This window comes from Eucyclogobius newberryi, unplaced genomic scaffold (genome assembly GCF_026437365.1).
Source record: "Eucyclogobius newberryi isolate DKJ021-1_F unplaced genomic scaffold, fEucNew1.0.hap1 SCAF_22, whole genome shotgun sequence".
Taxonomy (NCBI): domain Eukaryota; kingdom Metazoa; phylum Chordata; class Actinopteri; order Gobiiformes; family Gobiidae; genus Eucyclogobius; species Eucyclogobius newberryi.
Window position 1 is genome coordinate 8,352,026 of NW_027315857.1, and position 20,108 is coordinate 8,372,133.

The following is a 20,108-nucleotide window of genomic DNA, read 5'->3' on the forward strand; positions in this document are numbered from 1 at the left end:
TGTTTCCAACAATTATTAAAATGCATGGCATGGACTTACTAACAGCAGGTTTAGTCAGGGCTCCCGGACACACTGTCCTCTCACCAGTGTAAATGTCCTGCACTGCCAGTGCACATTAGCCCTGCAGGGTGAGCATTAGCATAGCAGTATCACAGACTTACAGGGTAACCTCACATTTGTGTTACTCACTCACTGACCCAGCTACTCACAACTCACTGCTCACTTGAACCTTTAACACACACAGTAGCTATAGTAGTCTGTGTTCAGGGAGGTGGCCACGTTTACATAGCTCAGCTTCAGGGATGGCTTTAAACTAATGTTCTCATACAGACTAATGACTAATGGCCCCTCCCCCTGGCACACTGTACAATGACCTCTGACCTATGGTTTCTGATAAGTCCTGTCTTTCTGCCAATAGACATGAGCAAACTTCTCTATCTCTGTTCTCTCTCTATTTACGTGCCCTGTTAAATCGAATTTAATTCTTCTTCCAAAGCCCCCAGCCTCTATCTACACGTACTAATGCTTCTTCTTTCTAATCTTATTTGCATTCATATTATCCACCCAGGTGGTACACCAATAAGAGGTAAGAGTGCTGAACTGACTTTCACAGAATGAAAATAATACAGATTCATTCTTGCTGTCAATCCATCCATTCAGTCGAATCACCTCCATTTCTGTCCTGTTTACTGAGTCCAAATCCCATTACGTTCATCGGGACCTTCCTTATTTGTCCTGTTTCGTTCCACTAAATTTGTATTCCATTTTTTGTCTATGCTTTATTTCCTCCTTTGTATTCCGTTTCAGAGCCTGTTAAGCTCACTTGTGATATGCTTGCTCTGGCTCAAATAAGCATATCCAATGACAACTCTTTTTTTGAAGTATATTTTTTTCTGTTCATTTTTTATTTCTTTTTGGCCATAGCGAATCATGTGTCCCTCTTTTTGTCCAACTAAAACAACCAACATTTTTCCCCCTTAGCTGTTCTTGTTCAGCACTAAAAGTATGCACAGATGCAGTGGAATCACGCAGGCATGCTGAAGACAACATTGCCTCTCCTCTGCTTTTTACTCCCAAAGAATTCTTTCTATCTTTGCCAGCTTTTTCCATTCTTCTATTTGCTTTCCTCTCCTGTACCTCTATAAAAAAGCCCAAACAACCACTTTTTTGATAAAGTTGATAAAGGTGCTTTTTTTCTCTTTCACCTATTTTTCTTACTTTTCTTGGGTTTGAGGAATATTTTACTTTTTGACTTTTTTTCTTCAGGGTTTGGGAAAGGCAAACTGTAGAGTCTGGCGAGGACCCGATTGGCTCATTTTTGCCTTTGTCATGGAGTTGGAGTGTTGTTGATGCATACAGTCATTTTTCCTGGTCATGAGACACCACACTGCTGATCCCATTGGTGGATTTTTATGGGTGTCTTTTGTAGCTGTTTCAGCTAAAGCAGTTGTTGGATACCGTCTTGTTGGCTCAGGCCGATTTTGAATTTTGTCTTCTAATACAATTGCATTTTATTTTTCAGCTAAGGGTTGTCAGAAGGTTGTAAGTTGCGTCGACATACATTTCTTGCTAAGATTTGCATGTCAGAAACTTTTGTTTCAGAGGGTTCGTTTTGGTTGGTTTTACTTAACATGATACTTCAATATTTTTGAACTACACGAGCAGCATTTTTCAATTTTTGTACACGCTGCCTTTTTTGAACAAATTGATTGATTGATTAATTAAAGCCGATTTGTGATTGAATATGCTAAAATTCATACCTAAATTCTTTTCTTTCAATTGTCTCCCCTTGTTATGCTGCTTTCTTCTATTGTAAACCTTTTTTTGTTTGATCCATGTCTCCCTTAAGCAGACTCACTCATCCCCATATTGACCAGTCCAGTGATATGTTGTATATTCAAGGGTTTGCCCCTGATTCCACTCAAACGATTTTTGCATTGGCTCTAGGATGAGTGTCTGTTTAGATTTCTGTGTGACTTTCCGTTCTCAATACAAATTACATAACGCAGGAGATGGCGTACGTTTTCCGTTTTCTATTGCGTTGTTACTTTAGGTTGATACGAGGAGCAATATATTTGTTCTGCGATGTCTTGCATGATTACAATTTACAGCAAGCCGCCACTCGTAGTCGGATCACAGTCTCCACTTTGCCTCGGCGAGTGGCTCAGGCTGTCGTAATGATGAGGGCTTTTACCAAACGATAGACTTGTACAAAGCCGATTGCCACTCAAGCTATGAGCGCAACGCAAAACTAAAAAATGAACGGGGCTTCTTTTTTACTTTTGCTTGCCGACCTGTTGCCACGCCCGTTTTAACCATGTCCAACCCCACTGCCCCGTTTGTTATTCCCCCCAACCAGGAGCGCTGCAGATCGAGCAAAGCGAGGAGTCCGACCAGGGCAAGTATGAATGTGTGGCCACCAACAACGACGGCACGCGCTACTCCGCTCCGGCCAACCTATACGTCAGAGGTAAGGGAAACGCATGGATAGCTCAGAAATTAACAAGTTGGTAATTAGAGTTTAATTGTTCGGTAAAAGTCTGCAGCGAGCATATTCCGCAATGTTGCTGTGAGTACGTTAATTTGGGTTTGACGTTTGTTTGCACTGAAACTTACCTGCACTGATTTGAACCTCGACAACTGATCTGTAAATGTTCTGGCCCTTATTTCTCCTAATACCATTGAAAAGAATGCTGTTTTCGTTTGTAGAAATGAGTGAAAATTCCTTAACAATCAGTCCCAACTCTTTCCCGGTAGCGAACACCTCTTGGATCCCTTTCCTCATCAAACTAGATGGACGTTTAATCACATCTTTTGTTGTAAAATAATGAGAAAAGATTGGTTCGGAACATTTTTGAACATTGGCAATTCAAAATTGACCATTTAAATGTTGCATTGTGCTTGAAATTGCCAGTGTATAGATGAATTTGCTGCGATAAGCAATTACCGAATGCAAGGTCCTTCGAAGTGTGGCATCTGGACACCTTAAACACCTTCTACTCTCTGTGTTTTCCTTGTTTTTTCTCCTTTCCTTTATTTCTTAATTTTGCATCCAATTCCCTACATTCCTCAGAGCTACGAGAAGGTTGGTGTTTTTACTTCTAACGCAAATCGACTTTATGTGTACTGCAAGAAATCATTGTGTAAAACGTCAAGGTTCATGATTTGTTCTTTTTGGTCGCCATCGTTTCTGATTTGAATCACACACGAGTTCTCTTTGTCTGACGGCCATTGCTTCATACTGAACATTGAGTCCCTGTCGCGGCGCTTGCTTGTCTAAAATGTGGCGCATGTTTGCATCTCTGAGGCGGGGCCCGGACCAAATTTGCCTCGGTGGGACGGGCCCATTTGCATGTTTTCTTGCCAGTGCTTAGTCTGTTCCTCCCTTGTCCCATTAACCCTTTCTCTTGTCTGCCTTTCTGACTGAAAATAAAAGTGCACATATATACAACGTGCTTTTAAACATACATTACACTACTTTATTAGTGATGGTAAAAGTAGTAGTCATTGAATTTCTGCAAAAGGAAAATATTACCAATGTGCCAAGAGGATTCGTTAATATTCAGCAAACACAAAGGTATGGAAAAAGTCTAAAGTCTAAGATGTACAACTACAGTAGGTGGCGGTAATGTAACACTTACATACCAACCGCCATAAAACACCAAAGAAGTAGAAGAAGAAGAAAATATTACAGCTTGTTTACAGTTTTACATTATCTAAACAAGAAAACTACAGAAAACGTGTATAGACTGCAGTAGTATTGACTTCTGTTGACTGGAGTTATAGTTGTGTTTTTTATTTGGAATTTAGAGATCCAATTGTTTCAGAGCAGAATTATTTATTTGGAGGAATAAATGTGATTTTTATAAAAGTAAGTAAATTTTAATTGTATAGGACAGTTATAAAAGACACAAGGCCTATACAACAAAAATATAGACAATTTTGAATCTCTTTTTGTTAAATGGCACCGGGTAAAACTTTAAACTAAAAATCGAATTGAATTGAAATTTGTGATCGATCCATCCAACAAAACGTGAATATTTTTTCGCCCAGGCCTAACTCTTAATCTTACAAATTCATAACTGCAGCAATAGTAAAACTACAACAAAACGTGGTAATAGCAGAAACTTTATGTCTTTAGTCATATTTCAATTTTAATACAGTTTTCACGTCTGCCGCAAAGTTCACACTTAAACGTTTAAACGGACGAGTCCTTGTTCGAGATGAGAATAAAAGTAAATCAATAATTCACTGTTAGAGAAGTCAAGTGGCAAGCAGTAAACGCCAACCTGCCCCTCCCCCGAGACCGCGCGCTTCCAATGCCGCGGATGTTTCTACACAGGAATTCATGAAAGTGTAATGCGGCGCCGCCCACAAAACATGACAAATGTAAAATGCAAATGAACAGGATAATGTTGGGTCTGTGGGGAGCGCGAGCCAATTCCATATTAATTAAATATTGAAGATGAGAACGCAGTTAATAATGCAAACAGTTCGTCTAGATTTCCTCCCGGGAGATTTGCTGCTGCTTTGTGCATTAGTCGATGGGAAACACCAGATTAGAGCGCATTGAATTCTTGAGTTTTTGAACGTTTACACAAGAATCACACTCAAATATTAATTTTCTTATGTGCTATAACCTTGATATATATATATTTTTTTACTACACCTAAATCAAACATTCAAAAATTACAATTCTTTTTTTTTTTAACTGCCATAAAGTACTAACTTTATGTATTTTGTGTGTAGCTTGTCGTACTGATTTAACCTGTCACCTGTTTCCTTGTGTGCATGCTAACCTCTTTTCCTTAAATATCTCAATGTACATTATGGATGCTATTGGCTGTTATTTAGTCGAAACACTAAGGCTGTCAAAATACAACAAAAACATATATAGTATTCTAATTTAAAAGACTAGTACAACAAGAACAAGCGGTAGAAAATGGATGGATGGATGGAGTACAACAAGATCTGGTTATTAGTATGATAAAAAGTGCATTGTATTTGATGGCCCTAGTGCATAGGCAGAACCTCAAATGCGGACAACATAAATATTCTTTGTTTTATGTGTAAATCGTTGGCGTGCTCTTTTGTGGCGTGATGTGAGAATGTGTTGGGGCACATTATTTCACATCAGCTGGAAGTAGACAGCCTCAAGCGCTGTCCACTCTCCATTTCTCGCCCGTATATTAAGAGTGATGCAATCCGTCGTGCGTGCATGTGTGTACGTGCTTCCTTGACTACCGAACCAAATCTGCATTCAACGCGTCAATTCAACACGTTCAGCCGATTTGAGCCGATCCCGCCCGAGGTCGCAACCGCTGACGCGCCTTGACGATCTCTTGCAGTCCGCCGCGTGCCGCCTCGCTTTTCCATCCCGCCCACCGACAATGAGATCATGCCGGGCGGGAGCGTCAATATCACGTGCGTGGCCGTGGGGTCGCCCATGCCGTACGTCAAGTGGATGCTGGGCGCCGAGGACCTGACGCCGGAGGACGACATGCCCATCGGACGCAACGTGCTGGAGCTCACCGACGTGCGGCAGTCGGCCAACTACACCTGCGTGGCCCTGTCCACGCTCGGGGTGATCGAGGCGGTGGCGCAGATCACCGTCAAAGGTAAAGAAAATGTGAAAAAACGACTTATTTAATGGCGTATTTAGAGTTAGCCTTAAAGAAGAAATGATTATGCTTTTTAATCGATATTTATTAACTTTATTAATTTATACAGCCATTTTCACACACGGTTTTCATAATGCTGCACAATACATGTATAAATGACACAACAAATATCAAATAAATCTCACTATAAAACTAGTGAAATCAAATAAAAATGTTCTTCATTGTAAACTTTAATATTGATGTAAAACAGCTTAAAATAGAAACATGTTCGGTGACTTCCTGTTCAGAACTTATAAGCCCCGCCTCTTCACAGTGACGTTTCACCAAAGAAAGCAGCAGGTTTTCATTTTAGCGTTTATTATACTGTTGAAAAATGACAATGTGACATTTATCTTTCTTTTTCTTTATAATAATGATAATAATAGAAATATAAATAATGAAAAATAGTCGTGATGATACAATATGACAAATTAAATGAAGGCACCGCAAGTCCAATTGTCAAGTCCCATTTAGTCCAAAGTTTATCAAATTTGCCCATTTGCAAATTAAGTCCAAATGTAATTTTTTCATTTGTTCGATGTGCATTATAATTGTGTCATCCACTTCCTTGTGACAATGCGACATTTTTCAAAGCTACACGAATGACCCGGAGTCCGATATTTTATTTATAAGTACAGTACAGTACAAGTACAGGGCTGTGTGCAAAGACTGGGGGTAGGTGAAGACTGAAGCTTCTAATACAGGACAAAACATGCACAAATGAGTGCTAATAACGAGGGAACACCGTTAATAATAGTAATAATGGCTGACAACTTTACAATTACAGTGCATTTTTCATTCTGTAACAGTAAGCTGTAGTTTCAACTGCTTTGGGGTGAATTGTGCAATCCCAAACTGCGACTCCGTGCCCCTTTAACCAGAAAGAATCACTCACACACTCATTCAAAATCCAAAGTGGCTGACGTGTCTCGCCAAAGGACACAATGACAACTGGAGATCATCATCCAGTGCAAAACCTGTAAGAGTCAGAGCATTTGCCAGCGATTCCCACCACAAGTAAGAAAACAAAAACACAGATATAAAAGGAAAATCTGTTGACAGCAAAAAATATAACCGACTCCAAACTCCTGTACATCTCCGTCTAGAAATCCACAACGCTCGGAGCTGGCGGAAAGCGGTGGCAGTTCTTTAAAGAAAGTTATTTCCTTCACATCGCGCGATAAGTCATCTACAGGGGGGGGGGGGAGGCTTCAGACCGGCCCCGGCACCGGCCTCACCGCATTAGATCCCGCACGGAAAATTTAGTGAAGTGTTTATCTCCCGGCTAGATATCTGCAAAGGCACAAGCTCGAAGTGACACATGAGGGGGGTGAATCTAGTATCTGATGTTCCATGTAGGCAGTGGTACTTATCTTTCTGTAATCATATCGACTGTATATACCAGAAAGATATCTCCCCACCACCGACGTACACGAGGGGGCTTTCACACTGCTGCGCTTTGTTTTTCCTCGACGTAACATAGAGATTAGTCACAATATAACTGTCTGGCACGGCGCTCCCCAGAAGCACACTTCACGTGGCATATAAAGACAATCTATTGCTCTGATATCTGCTGCCATGTGCCACGGTGAGGGGAATTAAAGCGATAAATTTACCTTTTAAATTATTAACGTTATAAACACTGGGAAAATGGGAGATTAACGGCGGCGAGGCTTCCAGCAGCTGCGACCGGACCTGCTCATTGTTTTATGTACAGTATGAATGCCTTTGTTTGGTGCTTTCTTTTGGGCAAACGTGAACGGGGAAATTGTTAAAGATTATAAGCCTCCTTTAGGAATAATATACGGAGCAGTACATCATCAATATTGAGAGCAGTGAGCTGGCAAATGAACACAAGCAATAAACTTCAACACTCACCAAATTAAGAGAGGTCTCTGTGGCTTAGAATGGTGAATTCATTAACGTGGTCTAACTGTGCAATATTGTGATTTTTGGAGGAAATATTTTAATTAAAAATGTATGGAACTTTGCCTCAGGCCATTGTGGCGACTAATTTAAATGTTACCGACAAAAGCAGTGGTAGATAGAGGCAATAAATAATGTATAATGTATTTGTCAAATCCCTGTCTTCACCTGGTTTACATACTAATTTGTAGCACAGTTTACCAGATATACAGTCCATTCATGACAAATGCAGACAGTAAATGTAAATGTTTTCGGTTTCACCAGAGCGGTTTAGCCGTTAAAAAGACAGATTTATAGTGTTTTAGTCTTACTGTGACACTAAATGTAGCTTCTTTTATCTATTGTTAACATTATTTCTTCTCCCGGTCGGGTCTGTAGCAAAAGAATAATGGCGATTCTGAAAATAGAGTATACTATACTAATAAACGTAACAAAACAAAATTTAAAAAGTGTATTTGACTTTTAAGAAAATTCTGGAAATGGTCAAACAGAATAAAGTATAAAGAGGAGCATTACTAGAGTTTGGAGAATTGTATCTGCTTAGTAATATCAATAGTTGTGGGACTTAATAGTACTTGAGGTATTAGTAGCAGTATGTTTCAAAAGTACACACCCAACACTGCTTTATCGAAATATTTTAGTTCCAACCCGAGTAATTATTCAGTATCATTTGCGTTTCAGCATTGCCCAAGGCTCCCGGTGTCCCCATTGTGACCGAGCGGACCGCCACCAGCATCACCCTCACCTGGGACTCTGGGAACCCCGAGCCGGTCACCTACTACATCATCCAGCACAAGTCCAAATACTCCGACGACAACTACAAGGAGATCGACGGCGTTGCCACGACGCGCTACAGCGTGGGAGGCCTCAGCCCGTACTCCGACTACGAGTTCAGGGTGGTGGCCGTGAACAACATCGGGAGAGGGCCGTCCAGCGAGATCATCGAAGCCAAAACCGCCGAGCAAGCGCCCAGCACGGCCCCGAGGCAGGTTCGGGGGCATATGCTGAGCGCCACGACGGCCGTGATCCACTGGGACGAACCGGAGGAAGCCAACGGGCAGATTATGGGATACAGGGTCTACTATACGTTGGATTCTACGCAACATGTGAATATATGGGAGAAGCAGATAGTCAGAGGGTCCAACTTTGTCACCATCCAAGGCCTCATTCCCAATAAAACCTACTACATCAAAGTTTTGGCTTACACTTCGGTGGGCGACGGACCACTTTCACCGGATCTGCAGATCATAGCCAAAACAGGAGGTGAGCGAAACTAGTTTAATGCATAATTACTGCTAAACTCCAAAACGCTCGCTATTCTTCGGCGTCTGATCCTCTACCCTCATTAGTGGATAGTTGGAGAAAACATCAGGTAGTTGGTGCCACCCTTGATCGCACAAAAAGGTCGTGAACAAAGTTTTCTCCATTATTTTTGCTTGAAAGAGAAGGGCTTCTGAGATAGAACGTGGCCCTAGTTGAAAAGTCGGGACAACAAAGTAGCATCTGTGTTTTTGGCTTTAATGGTTTTATGTGGGGAAAAAATTATAGCAAGACTAATGAATGTGTTCCCTCGTTCCGATTCCAGTTCCCTCCCAACCAACTGACTTCAAAGGGGAAGCCAAATCAGAAACAAGTATCTTACTTTCATGGGTCGCACCAGCGCAGACCGGGCAGGAGAACCAGATCACAGGATATGAGCTGATGTACAGGAAGAAGGATGACAAAGATGAGGTAAGGATTTGGAAATATTTTGTATTTAAACATCGGCAATTTGCTCGTTAAGGGATTATCTGCAAACATACAAAGAGTGAGCTTTCTATAGACGAAAAATTACAGTGATCAGATTTTCAAATTTGAACACTGGAACACACCCGGGTTGGGATGGGAAGTAGTGATAAAAGTGTATAAAACGCAGGTAATTAAGTACATTTTTATGCACTTAGATCATTCATACCTCTTTAGAAATTAGTGCCTCTTTTGTGGTTTGTTATTCTAAAGCCAGATTTTTTTCTAGTTTGGCTAAAGAAACAGCAATATATTCCTTACAGTTGGCAGGTCTCAAAGTGGTCAAACTGGGACATGTTTTGAATAAAACTGGAACAAATCAATGGTTTTGTACACATTTGCTGGAACATGGGACACAGGGCACAAAACTGGGACTGTCCCGGGTAAATAGGGACATCTAGTCACCCTAAGAAAAATGTCACGTTTGCAGCAGAGTTCATCAATAAACTTCTATTACAGATTCATAGTCCAGAGTTAAAAGCATACAACAATAATTATTTTAGCAATTGCTGTATTTTGAACAGTCTAGGCCAAAAATATTGACAGATTACAGATCGGGGGGGTAGATATTTTTGGATATATAGAGTCTAGAGTCTAGTAGTCGCGAATAGAAATGCTCAAGTTAAATTTGTGAATCTAAATGATGGATATGATGATAATACCATGTTTCCTGAGAACTTCTCCAAGAGTTTATGAATCAGGAATATGCATGGTCCGGCGGTATCAAAACAAACATGGTTACTTAAGAGGGAAAGAGAAAAGAAAGAAAACAGCTATTTGGAAATTGAAAAACATTGTTAATTTCTGCATCAATAAGTAAGGAACTAAACTTTTAATCTGAGGTGAGAGAAGTTTGATTTTGTTCTAAACGATGGTGACCAATGAGCACGTTCTTCACATACGTGAAGAACGTGCCCACATACGTGAAGAACGTGACCACATACGTCACAGAAATAAATAAATCTGATTGCACGGTTCTGGCTGAGTTTGGCTCAAGGTGCGATGGAGGGAATGGTGACCAGACTGATATAACCCTGTATAAAAAGGCAAAATATCATGTAATCAATAGGACAAGTTGTATCGTGTTTCTTTGTATTTGTAATTGCAGAGTTACATAGGGGTAAACATGTTGCAATAGTAGAAGAAGTTGTAGTACTATAGTATTTTTGTTGAATTCATTTTGCCAATATCCTACTTTGGAATTTTTGTTTTATTTCAAGCTATTCCAACAAGTCAAAACGTGTTTTGTACGTCTCCCGTCAGTAGAATTTGACAGTGTGCAACTCTTTGCCACAGAAACGCATCAGTTTTGAACCAACCACCACGTACCTGCTGAAGGACTTGAAGCCCTTCACAACTTATACTTTCCGACTGGCTGCTCGCAGTAAACATGGAGTGGGAGCTTACACCAACGAGATCTCGGCAGAGACCCCTCAGACACGTAGGTCTTCTTCCTTATCTGACAGAGCTTTAAACGGTTTGGAACGGAACACATTTTCAAATGCATTCCAAACTTTATGTGCGCTGCAAAATCCCTTCAAAAGTGATAAAAAATGTCACAAAGGTCTTGACTGCTGATAAGAAAAGTACAGTTTTTCTCCCACAGATTTGATGCATTTGAAAATAGTTGAAATGTAAACATTGAAGGTGGTAAATAAGTGTTTTTCAAGTCTACGTGACCATGCAGTGTTCACTTTGAAAAGGTTGCATGGACAGCGTACACGGGCTTTCTGTAAAGTTGAGAGACAAGGTTAGAAAAACTTTTCTCCCTCCACCTTTGTTGTGAGAGAGATTTTGATCCAAATAAATGATGGGGCCTTAAAATATTTATGTGGCAAACACCCTTGTGAAATAAAAGGGCATGATTGGTCTATAAAGGCCTTGTCTCTTGCCATTGCATGTCAGCCCAAATGTGTATAATCCTGTGTTGAGCTTTCTATGGAGCAACATCATCAAATATTAAAATAAAAACAGTGGCTTCATCATAGAACGTTCAAAGTAATTGTTATGTAGTTAGGATTTATTTAAACCAGAGATCTCAGATTTTGAACATTCCCCTGAAATTGAACAATATTTTCCCTCTAAATGAGCCATTCATTGAAGTTTAGCTGCTCTCTATATGAGATAAATCGAATCTGAGATCTGTGAAAGTCCAGGACTCAGAGCAGGTAGGTCCAGAGGGCGAGATATACTGTACGTCAAGAGAAGTGCATGATCATGTTATTACAGTACTTAATGAGACATGTCTCCTTGGGAAGTTCTTTGTTGTACAGTCAGGCTTTTACCACAAACCAACAGGCTTCGGAAAGGTTGGTGACAAGATTTCTTCTTTGACGTAGCTCAAGCATCAACCTTTATGTTTTTGGATTGATGGTAATTGCTTGCAAAGTTTATTTCAGTTGGAATGGTTTATACTTTTCTCAAATTCATGCAGAGGGAAAAGTAAAAATACCAATAATACAAATAATAATACATTAGCAAGGTGAATGATTATGTATTTCTTCTGTTTACTCTATGGCAAAGGTAGGTTATGTATCGAGATTCCACACATTCATCACCATTGTTTGCATTTTGCGTTGGCTCAAGCCTTTATATTTTATGTTGATATTTCTCATTGATTTACAACTTTTAATTTATCCTCATAAGTCTGTGTGATGTGTCCTCATTTTGTTTTATTTTCTCCCTTTCCGTTTTGGTTACCACCACCTCCATCATCATCACCACCACCATCATCATCACCAACAACAACCCTTTTCCCAACAAAATCCACTCCAAATCAACCAACAATTGAAAAAATGCCCCCCCCAAAAACTTCAAAATGGATTGAACCAAACAGAGCCGTCTGGCCCACCTCAGGACATCCAGTGCTTTAGCCCCACTTCCACTAAGATCCTGGTAAGTTGGCGGCCACCTCCAATGGACTTACAAAACGGGATTATAACCAAGTACGCCGTCCAATACACCGCCATCGATGGAGAGGACAATACTATGCGTCAAATCAGCAACATCCCCCCAGAAAGCACTCAGTACCTTTTGGAAAACCTGGAAAAATGGACTGAGTACCGCGTCACCGTGACCGCCCAGACAGATGTGGGATCAGGCCCGGAGAGCTTGCCTCAACTGGTCCGGACAGAGGAGGACGGTACGTGCCCCTCCCTCAAGCTGCTTAACCCCGCCCCCCATAACAATTACTAACAACCTCTTCGCAACCCGCGTCTTCTTGCCTGCTCCTGTTACCAATTTTTTGGAACTTTTTCTAACACAAACTACGAGATTTTTTAGATTTTTTAAATATTTTTTAAAATTTGCTGCTCAATTTCAACACATGGTATGGTATTTTCTGAAGCTGGGCCTGTGACTTCCAAATCCCAACTGTCTGTCACTGCAGTATTTTTGAATTTTTGAATGGCAGGATATTTTTTACAGACTTTTTTTTGAGGAACTTGGCAAAGTAACAAGTTCTTGAAAGTGGGAACAAAACAAAAATGGAAGATTTTTTTTCTTGTTTTTGAGGCCATTTTTGAAAGATTTTGCCACTCATGCAATACAATCATTTTGTATTCATTTTTCCTTGCTCCATAGCCAAAAATTCTTTCGGTGCTTCAAGTCTTTATGACACTTGAAGCCCAATTTTGGCTCCATTTTTTCTATTTTGGCAAAATACACTTTTATTCCATGTTTTGAAACCCACTCATTTTTACTGTTTCAAGATTAGGTCAGTTGTCAGACCTGTTTTTGCTGTTGTTTTTTCCCTTACCATTGTTGAAATATTGATGTCATGCAATGCAGTTTGCTACACTTTTGTAATTTTTTTGTCACTGCAGCATTTTCTACTAGAGAAACCGGACGGAATTTAAGTCGTAGGTGGGGGGTCCTCTATAATTTTGATCTTTTTTCTTCTATCCCCATGATGTTCCTCCAGTTCCTAGCGGGCCACCTCGTAAAGTTGAGGTGGAGGCTGTCAACTCCTCATCAATTAAAGTGATCTGGCGTTCACCGACGCCCACCAAGCAGCACGGTCAGATCCGAGGGTACCAGGTGCACTATGTCAGGATGGTTAATGGGGAGCCCACAGGACAGCCAGTCATCAAGGACATCCTGATTGATGATGCCCAGGTATGGCCCCTTCCTCAGCCTGCACCTCATCTCTCACACACCAGACTGCACTTTCTCTCCCAACAAACTCAAACTCACTGTGAGTCTGTCCGCTAATTAGAACACAGAACACAGGGGAGTTTAATGTGTTAGTTATACCATCTGAACGTTTGAACAATGGACCAATCAGCATTTGGATTTTGTTCTGTTCCATGTCTTGCTCAGAGTGATTGACAAACATCTATACATTTAATAGCTGTGGGCGGGGCTTTGTGGTTGAAATGTGTTATAATTGCAGGAAACTAAATAACCTTTTTTTAACTTGTACTGTAATGAAATGTATATTCAACCAAATATTTACAGAACATTTTACAAAATTAAAGAACTCAACTCATACTGAAAGACTCAATACCAATTTTGATATAATTGAATTAACTAAACACAGAGTTTAAAAAAAATGAAAATATATAATGCCATACTAAACATATTCAAGAAAGTTTTTGTTATGTTTTTTGAGTTGTGTTTTCCCAATATTGATACTTCAAAAGAGTATCTAGCTTTAATACTATTCTTAGTATTAATTTGTGTATGGGCTACGTCATGTGACCAAAATGTTGATCTATCACAATTTTTACTTTTTGTGTCTACTTAGAAACAAATATTGTGAACATAAACAGACTCATACAGATAATAATAAACATAATACAAACTAAATCTTCTTCTGACAGTGGATTGGCTTTAGACCTCTCTATTAAAAAACCCAAGCATATTGAAACCTCCTCTCAACACACTGAAAACACACATTACTGACATCACAAAAGGTAATTACTTAATGGAACTCACACATACTGTCTATATTCTATAACAATGTCCGTCCCTAAAGTCTTCTCTCCTTTTTTTTCTTTTCCTGGCCCTTATCACTGCCAGACGGAATACGATGATTCGACTGAACACGTGAGTGGATTTTTCTGTCGTTTATTAACTAAAAGGAAACGGAATGTGTGGATTTTAGTTTAATTCTGTTAGCAACTTGTTTTTTCCAACAACACAAGACCTCCAATATGTTGAGGTAGAATGCTATTGATTGTATGTGAAAGGTTTAAATTCAATTAGAGATCACTGATAACAGCACTTTGTTTCCACATCCATTAAATAAAGCCTTATCAAAACTCCACTCTCGCTGAAGCATGCCCCAATTTCAAGCATAGGCTCTTGTAATTATGCTACCGTCACGCAGCCCCTTTTTATCTCACTCCTATTTTTATGGCCTATTTTTGCAAGTCAGCAAGTAAATGTCCTGCCATTGAAGTCCTTTCTTCTTTTGCACAGGAAATGATCATTTCAGAGCTGCTGGCTGAGACCACGTACTCGGTGACGGTGGCCGCTTACACCACCAAGGGCGACGGTGCGCGCAGCAAGCCCAAACTGGTCACCACCACCGGGGCAGGTAAATCGAAATGTATAACGCACTAGCAAAACACAAGTATTCAAGAAGTCCGCCATTACGTCGCATTACGACCACAAAAAGACGAGATACTCAAAATGATAGTCAACATACATGGGGAGTTTGGCCTTTTCTACACCCAAATAAAGTCGCCTCCTGTACAAATTATAATGAATGTATTTGATCCAACGATGTCAAACTTGAACAACATATTACTCGGATTGTAATTGCCACAAAAATTGTATCCTAATTTGCCTTTTCTTTCCCCCAGTTCCAGAAAAACCCAGACTCATGGTCAGTACCACCAACATGGGCACGGCTCTCCTGCAGTGGCATCCCCCTGCCTCAACTCACGGGCCCCTACAGGGGTACAGGCTCAGATTTGGCCGCAAAGATGTAGAACCCCTCACAGTTATCGAGTTCCCAGAACGAGAAAACCATTACACCACCAAAGAGATCCACAAGGGGGCCTCCTATACCTTTCGTCTTTCAGCCCGCAACAAGGTGGGCTTTGGCGAGGAAACCGTCAAAGAAGTCACGACCAATGAGGACGTGCCAAGCGGCTACCCTCAGAGCATATCAGCAGAGGGCGCCACCACATCCACAGTTCAAGTCAACTGGCATCCCGTTTTACTGGCCGAGCGCAATGGGAAAATAGTGAAATACGCGCTACAGTACAAGGACATCAACAGTCCCCGCAGTCCGTCCGAACTCTTCATCACTGCCCCAGAGTCCACGGTCATCCTCGACGGCCTTAGGGCAGACACCACTTATGATATTAAAATGTGTGCCTTCACCAGCAAGGGCTCGGGCCCTTATAGCCCTAGTGTACAATTCAGGACACAGCCTTTGGATCAAGGTAGGACCAGTGCCTCAATCCTGTCAGCATCCTCTTCATTTCTCTTCTTGTCTAAAAACAGCACATCACAACATGTCTCTCCCTGTTCTTTCCCAAACATAACATTTTAAGTTATTTGTAGTAAGTATTTCTGTCGTGTAAGTCAAGCACAGAACAGCCTTTTGTTGGTATTGACGCAGAGGTAAGAGGGCAGTGTTATGAGTAGCTCAGTTGTCATAGATATGTGGAGGAGGCTTTGCGAGGTAAGCGCTGGAGTGGGACTGCTGTGAGCGGTGAGATAGAGGCGACGAAGATGTGTCTAAATCATTTGCTCCCCCTTTCTTTTAGCAGTGTTTGCAAAAAATTTTCATGTGAAAGCTGCCATGAAGACGTCGGTGCTGCTGACTTGGGAGATTCCTGACACCTACAATCCAGCTCAGCCATTCACTGTGAGAGCCATAACAATTTATGCAAGATTATAACAACTCCCAAAAAAAGCATGTCATAAAAGCACACTCTACATCATTTGCATTCAGATCCTCTATGACAACGGGCAGAGCGTGGAGGTGGACGGGAAGCTAACGCAGAAGCTAATAACGGGGCTGCAGCCTGAGACGCAGTACTCTTTCCTTCTGACCAATCGCGGCAACAGCGCTGGAGGTCTGCAGCACCGCGTCTCCACCATGACCGCCCCCGACGTCCTGCGCACCAAACCCTATCTGATCGGGAAGACCAACTCCGACGGCATGGTGACCGTGGAGCTGCCGTCCGTGCAAACGTCTGAGCGAGTCCGGTGAGTGAAAGCTGGATACTGACTTTAGCAACACACATGACAAAGCAAAAAAATACAACAACGCAAACATTTGAATCCCTGGTCCAATAAAGGGTATTTACAAGTGCCAATGAATCATTTTTCTCCAATAATATTCTGTACAATGTCGTGTCTGTACAATGTCAACATTAGTGTGTCTAGTTGGTACACTTCCCACACAGACAACTAACTTGATTTCCTATTGTGAACTCTAAGCCCTGTGAAGTCCACAGAGCGTTGAGACAAAGCCCATGTTGTCAAAGCGCCAGCAGCACATCCGGCTGCAGACTGCGGCTTCAAACCCATCTTGTGTTTTGATGTTGCTGGATGCACTCGGCCCGCTGTCTCCCATGCCAGAGCTTAAGCTAATGAGTTTCCCATTAGCCTGCCACGCTGCCTCTCTGGCTATCACCGGCGTGTGTGGTGCCCGATGAGAAAGGCCAGAACACTCTGGCAAAAGCCCTTATCTCTCGTGCCACCCCGATGAAGGGATGAAATCCTTCTAATTCACAGCTTTCCACAGAGGTCTTCTAATTAGCTCAGGGAGGCTCAGTGAGGTGCATCTACACTGCCCGACTTCTATTAACAATCTTAAATGAAACGGAAAATATGTAGTTTCACCGGTGGTACAGATTGGTTTGGCTTACTAATGGCGTCATGATGGGACAGTATCTCCCGGATGTCGTGCCTTATTTGAAGCATATCCAGAAGCACGTCCCATGTTTTAGAATATTTATGTAGTGTACTGTTTTCTGATGAATGCATTTATCCTCTGTTCTTGGTCATTCGTTAATCTCATTGAAAATAACTACTAATTGATCATACGAACTGCAATACTGTGTGCTAATCGGTCTCCACGTGTGCTCCAGGGGCTATTACGTCGTGGTCGTACCCCTGAGGAAACAACGCACTGGCAAGTTCTTCAAGCCATGGGAGAATCCTGACGAGATGAACTGGGAAGAGGTGAGTTTTCCAGACGCCGACTAGAAGTATCGGACACGGTTAGCTCTGAAAAACCACGCCCGGAAAAGAGAAATTACACCGAACCCGTAGCGTTTGCCAATAGCGGCCCAATACTTTTCTCCAAAGTATAGAGACAGACCTGTAGTTTTTGAGAGGGCAGGAAGAACAAGAGATGTGTCTCGCTGATTGACGCAAATAGCAGCGGAGAGCACTGTTCATATGGAAATGAGAACATGAAGTAGCCATCAAGTGCACTGCGAACTCAACCCTTGTCCCCTCCTCCTCCTCCTCCTTTTTGTGGCGGCTGTAATTACCTGAAGAGCTGCATCAGGCCTTCCTGTCTTCTCTCATTCCAGCCCAAGCTAGCCCACTGTGTGTCCACAAAACACTTGACAACCGTTATATTTAACCAGTCGGATCGGCGTTTCTGTGAGCCGCATGCATGATTAAGTGTGTTCCAAAATGAATACCGTTAGGCTGAATTTGTTCTATTTGCATGGTTTTGAATAATAGCTAATGGAGATCTTTGGGTGTTGGCAATGTTTTAATTTGTTTCAGTAGATGATGTTTAAAAAGTTGAGCACAAATTGGCACATTTGATAGATTTTGAAACTTTTATCTTAATTCAAAATGTGCCATGATCGTCTTCCTTTTTATGTTTAGTTAATGTATATTGTTGTAACCTTTTTTTTTTATTTTTGCTCTCTGGCTGTTTTCTGTTCTGTGTTTTATGTTGTTGTGTTTTAAAAACAATAAAAAAGTTGACAAACCTATTAAATACAATGTGCCCCAATATAGATATAAAATGATTTGCATACTATTAAGTAGAAGTGGTAATTCTTTCAAATAAATCTCCTTAGTAAACTATTTATAACACATTAATAAGCACTTATAAGGCATCACAAGCATTTATCACTGTGTTATTGAAAGCAGTGGTTTTATTATATGCATTTTTTAGGTTAAAGACTTTTTAATTAACATGTATAAAGTATTATAAGCTCTAAAAATGCTAGCAATTATAAGCAAAGTGTTTATATTCAAATAACTAGTGCTTATTAATGTCTTATAAATAGTTAATAAAGGTACCTTTAGGTAAATTCCCATGTCTAGACAGGATTTTTGTTCTTCTAAAATCTTTTCAATATTGCTATGTAAAATATTCATCTTGGCATAACAATAACACATTTGGAAACTAAAGTGTAACCTCACATCGCCTCACGCACCGTGGGCTGCTCCTGCCCACAGGCCCGTGTCTGTCGCCTTGACCAATCGCCCAAAAGTCACCCCTCTGTCAGAATTTATTTGTTTGTCAATATTGGCACTCACCTTTTCACAACTTTTCCCAAGGGCAGCGAGATTTAGCCGTGTTGACAGGAGAGATGATTGAAGACATTATCGGGCAGTACCAACAGCCCCGCAGTCAAAACAGAGCACACACGACTCCAGCGCCAACGCACACACACAGCGAGGGGACTGACAGGGGCCCGACGCACACACGGGGGCCAAGAGATACCCAATCAGACGGCAAATAACCAGCGGAGCCCGATTAGCATAATTATGAGCCTCACTTTGTACTGGCTGTTTAAAGAGCAATGATACAGACTTGTGTGAAGGGCATGCACTTTATCGATTGCTTTTTGTTTTCAGGTTTTTTTTACATTATTTAACAAATGGTCTGTATCAATTTTGTATTCCTTTTTGAAAAATTTCATCTTGCGCCGTCCAAACTGTGGCCCGGGGGCCAAATGCGGCCCTCAGACACATTTTAGTTGGCCCTCAGGCTTCCTGCCAAGTTGATCCAAACAACAAAAAGTAGTATTTTTTACAGTAAAATTGAAAAAATTCAAACATATTTATGTTATACTAACCTGATATTATTGTCCAAATCTTATTAAAGGTGTGGAGGCATCGAAACAATGTCAAATGCAACATTTCGAATGGTTTGATTGATTCATTGTGGGGTTGTTTGTGGCCCTCTGCTCCGTATAAGTTTAAAATGCGGCCCTTGGTGAAAAAAGTTTGGACACCACTGCGCTACTTGCTAAAGCTTGGCTGTGTGTACTTTTTTCACCAACTATAAGCCTTAAAAGTTCACTATGTAGCTTTCCATGTCAATATTGCTTGGCCTGAGACGTTCCATAGCATGACATTAAACCCATTTTATATTATTTTTTCAGTCCATTGCATGTGTTTTTAACTGATCAAATTTGGCTCTCCACAGATATGACCTGTAACTTTATCTTTCGCTAAATATAAATGCTATAAGAATGAAAAAGACAATCAAAAACCCATGCATGGGTCTCAAGGGAGAATTCCCAAGGAACCCGCGCCCCACAGATTAAGAACCTTTCGACAATGATCCATTTGTTGCCACCAATACACAATTCAGACCAATTTAACACACAACCTCTGGGCATTGAAACAAGACCTCCATCGTCTTAGCAACTATGCGTCTACAATTTGTATCAAGGCAGTGTAATACTTTGATAACAACAACTGCACAGCGAAGAGACAAATTGTTCAAATTTATTTCACTACAGGCTTTGGAATCAACGCTTCTGATGTGTGTCAAAAAATGATTGAGCC

The 20,108-nt window shown here is 41.0% G+C and overlaps 1 protein-coding gene across 11 annotated transcripts in view; it reads left to right on the forward strand.

Annotated features, from left to right (window-relative positions):
• Nucleotides 1-20,108, forward strand: part of LOC140371470 (receptor-type tyrosine-protein phosphatase delta-like) — a 517,665-nt gene that overhangs the window by 462,416 nt on the left and 35,141 nt on the right. For 5 of the 11 annotated variants that reach the window (XM_072458628.1, XM_072458630.1, XM_072458637.1 and 2 more), the window contains 10 exons: nucleotides 569-586; nucleotides 2,360-2,470; nucleotides 3,074-3,085; nucleotides 5,349-5,618; nucleotides 8,268-8,849; nucleotides 9,172-9,317; nucleotides 10,668-10,812; nucleotides 16,100-16,197; nucleotides 16,285-16,541; nucleotides 17,429-17,522. In XM_072458628.1, coding sequence (XP_072314729.1) covers nucleotides 569-586; nucleotides 2,360-2,470; nucleotides 3,074-3,085; nucleotides 5,349-5,618; nucleotides 8,268-8,849; nucleotides 9,172-9,317; nucleotides 10,668-10,812; nucleotides 16,100-16,197; nucleotides 16,285-16,541; nucleotides 17,429-17,522 — 1,733 coding nt within the window. Of the gene's footprint in view, nucleotides 1-568; nucleotides 587-2,359; nucleotides 2,471-3,073; nucleotides 3,086-5,348; nucleotides 5,619-8,267; nucleotides 8,850-9,171; nucleotides 9,318-10,667; nucleotides 10,813-12,207; nucleotides 12,514-13,293; nucleotides 13,488-14,393; nucleotides 14,421-14,795; nucleotides 14,914-15,181; nucleotides 15,770-16,096; nucleotides 16,198-16,284; nucleotides 16,542-17,428; nucleotides 17,523-20,108 lie in introns of all 11 variants that reach the window. The other 6 variants (XM_072458627.1, XM_072458633.1, XM_072458636.1 and 3 more) reach the window with 5 other exon arrangements.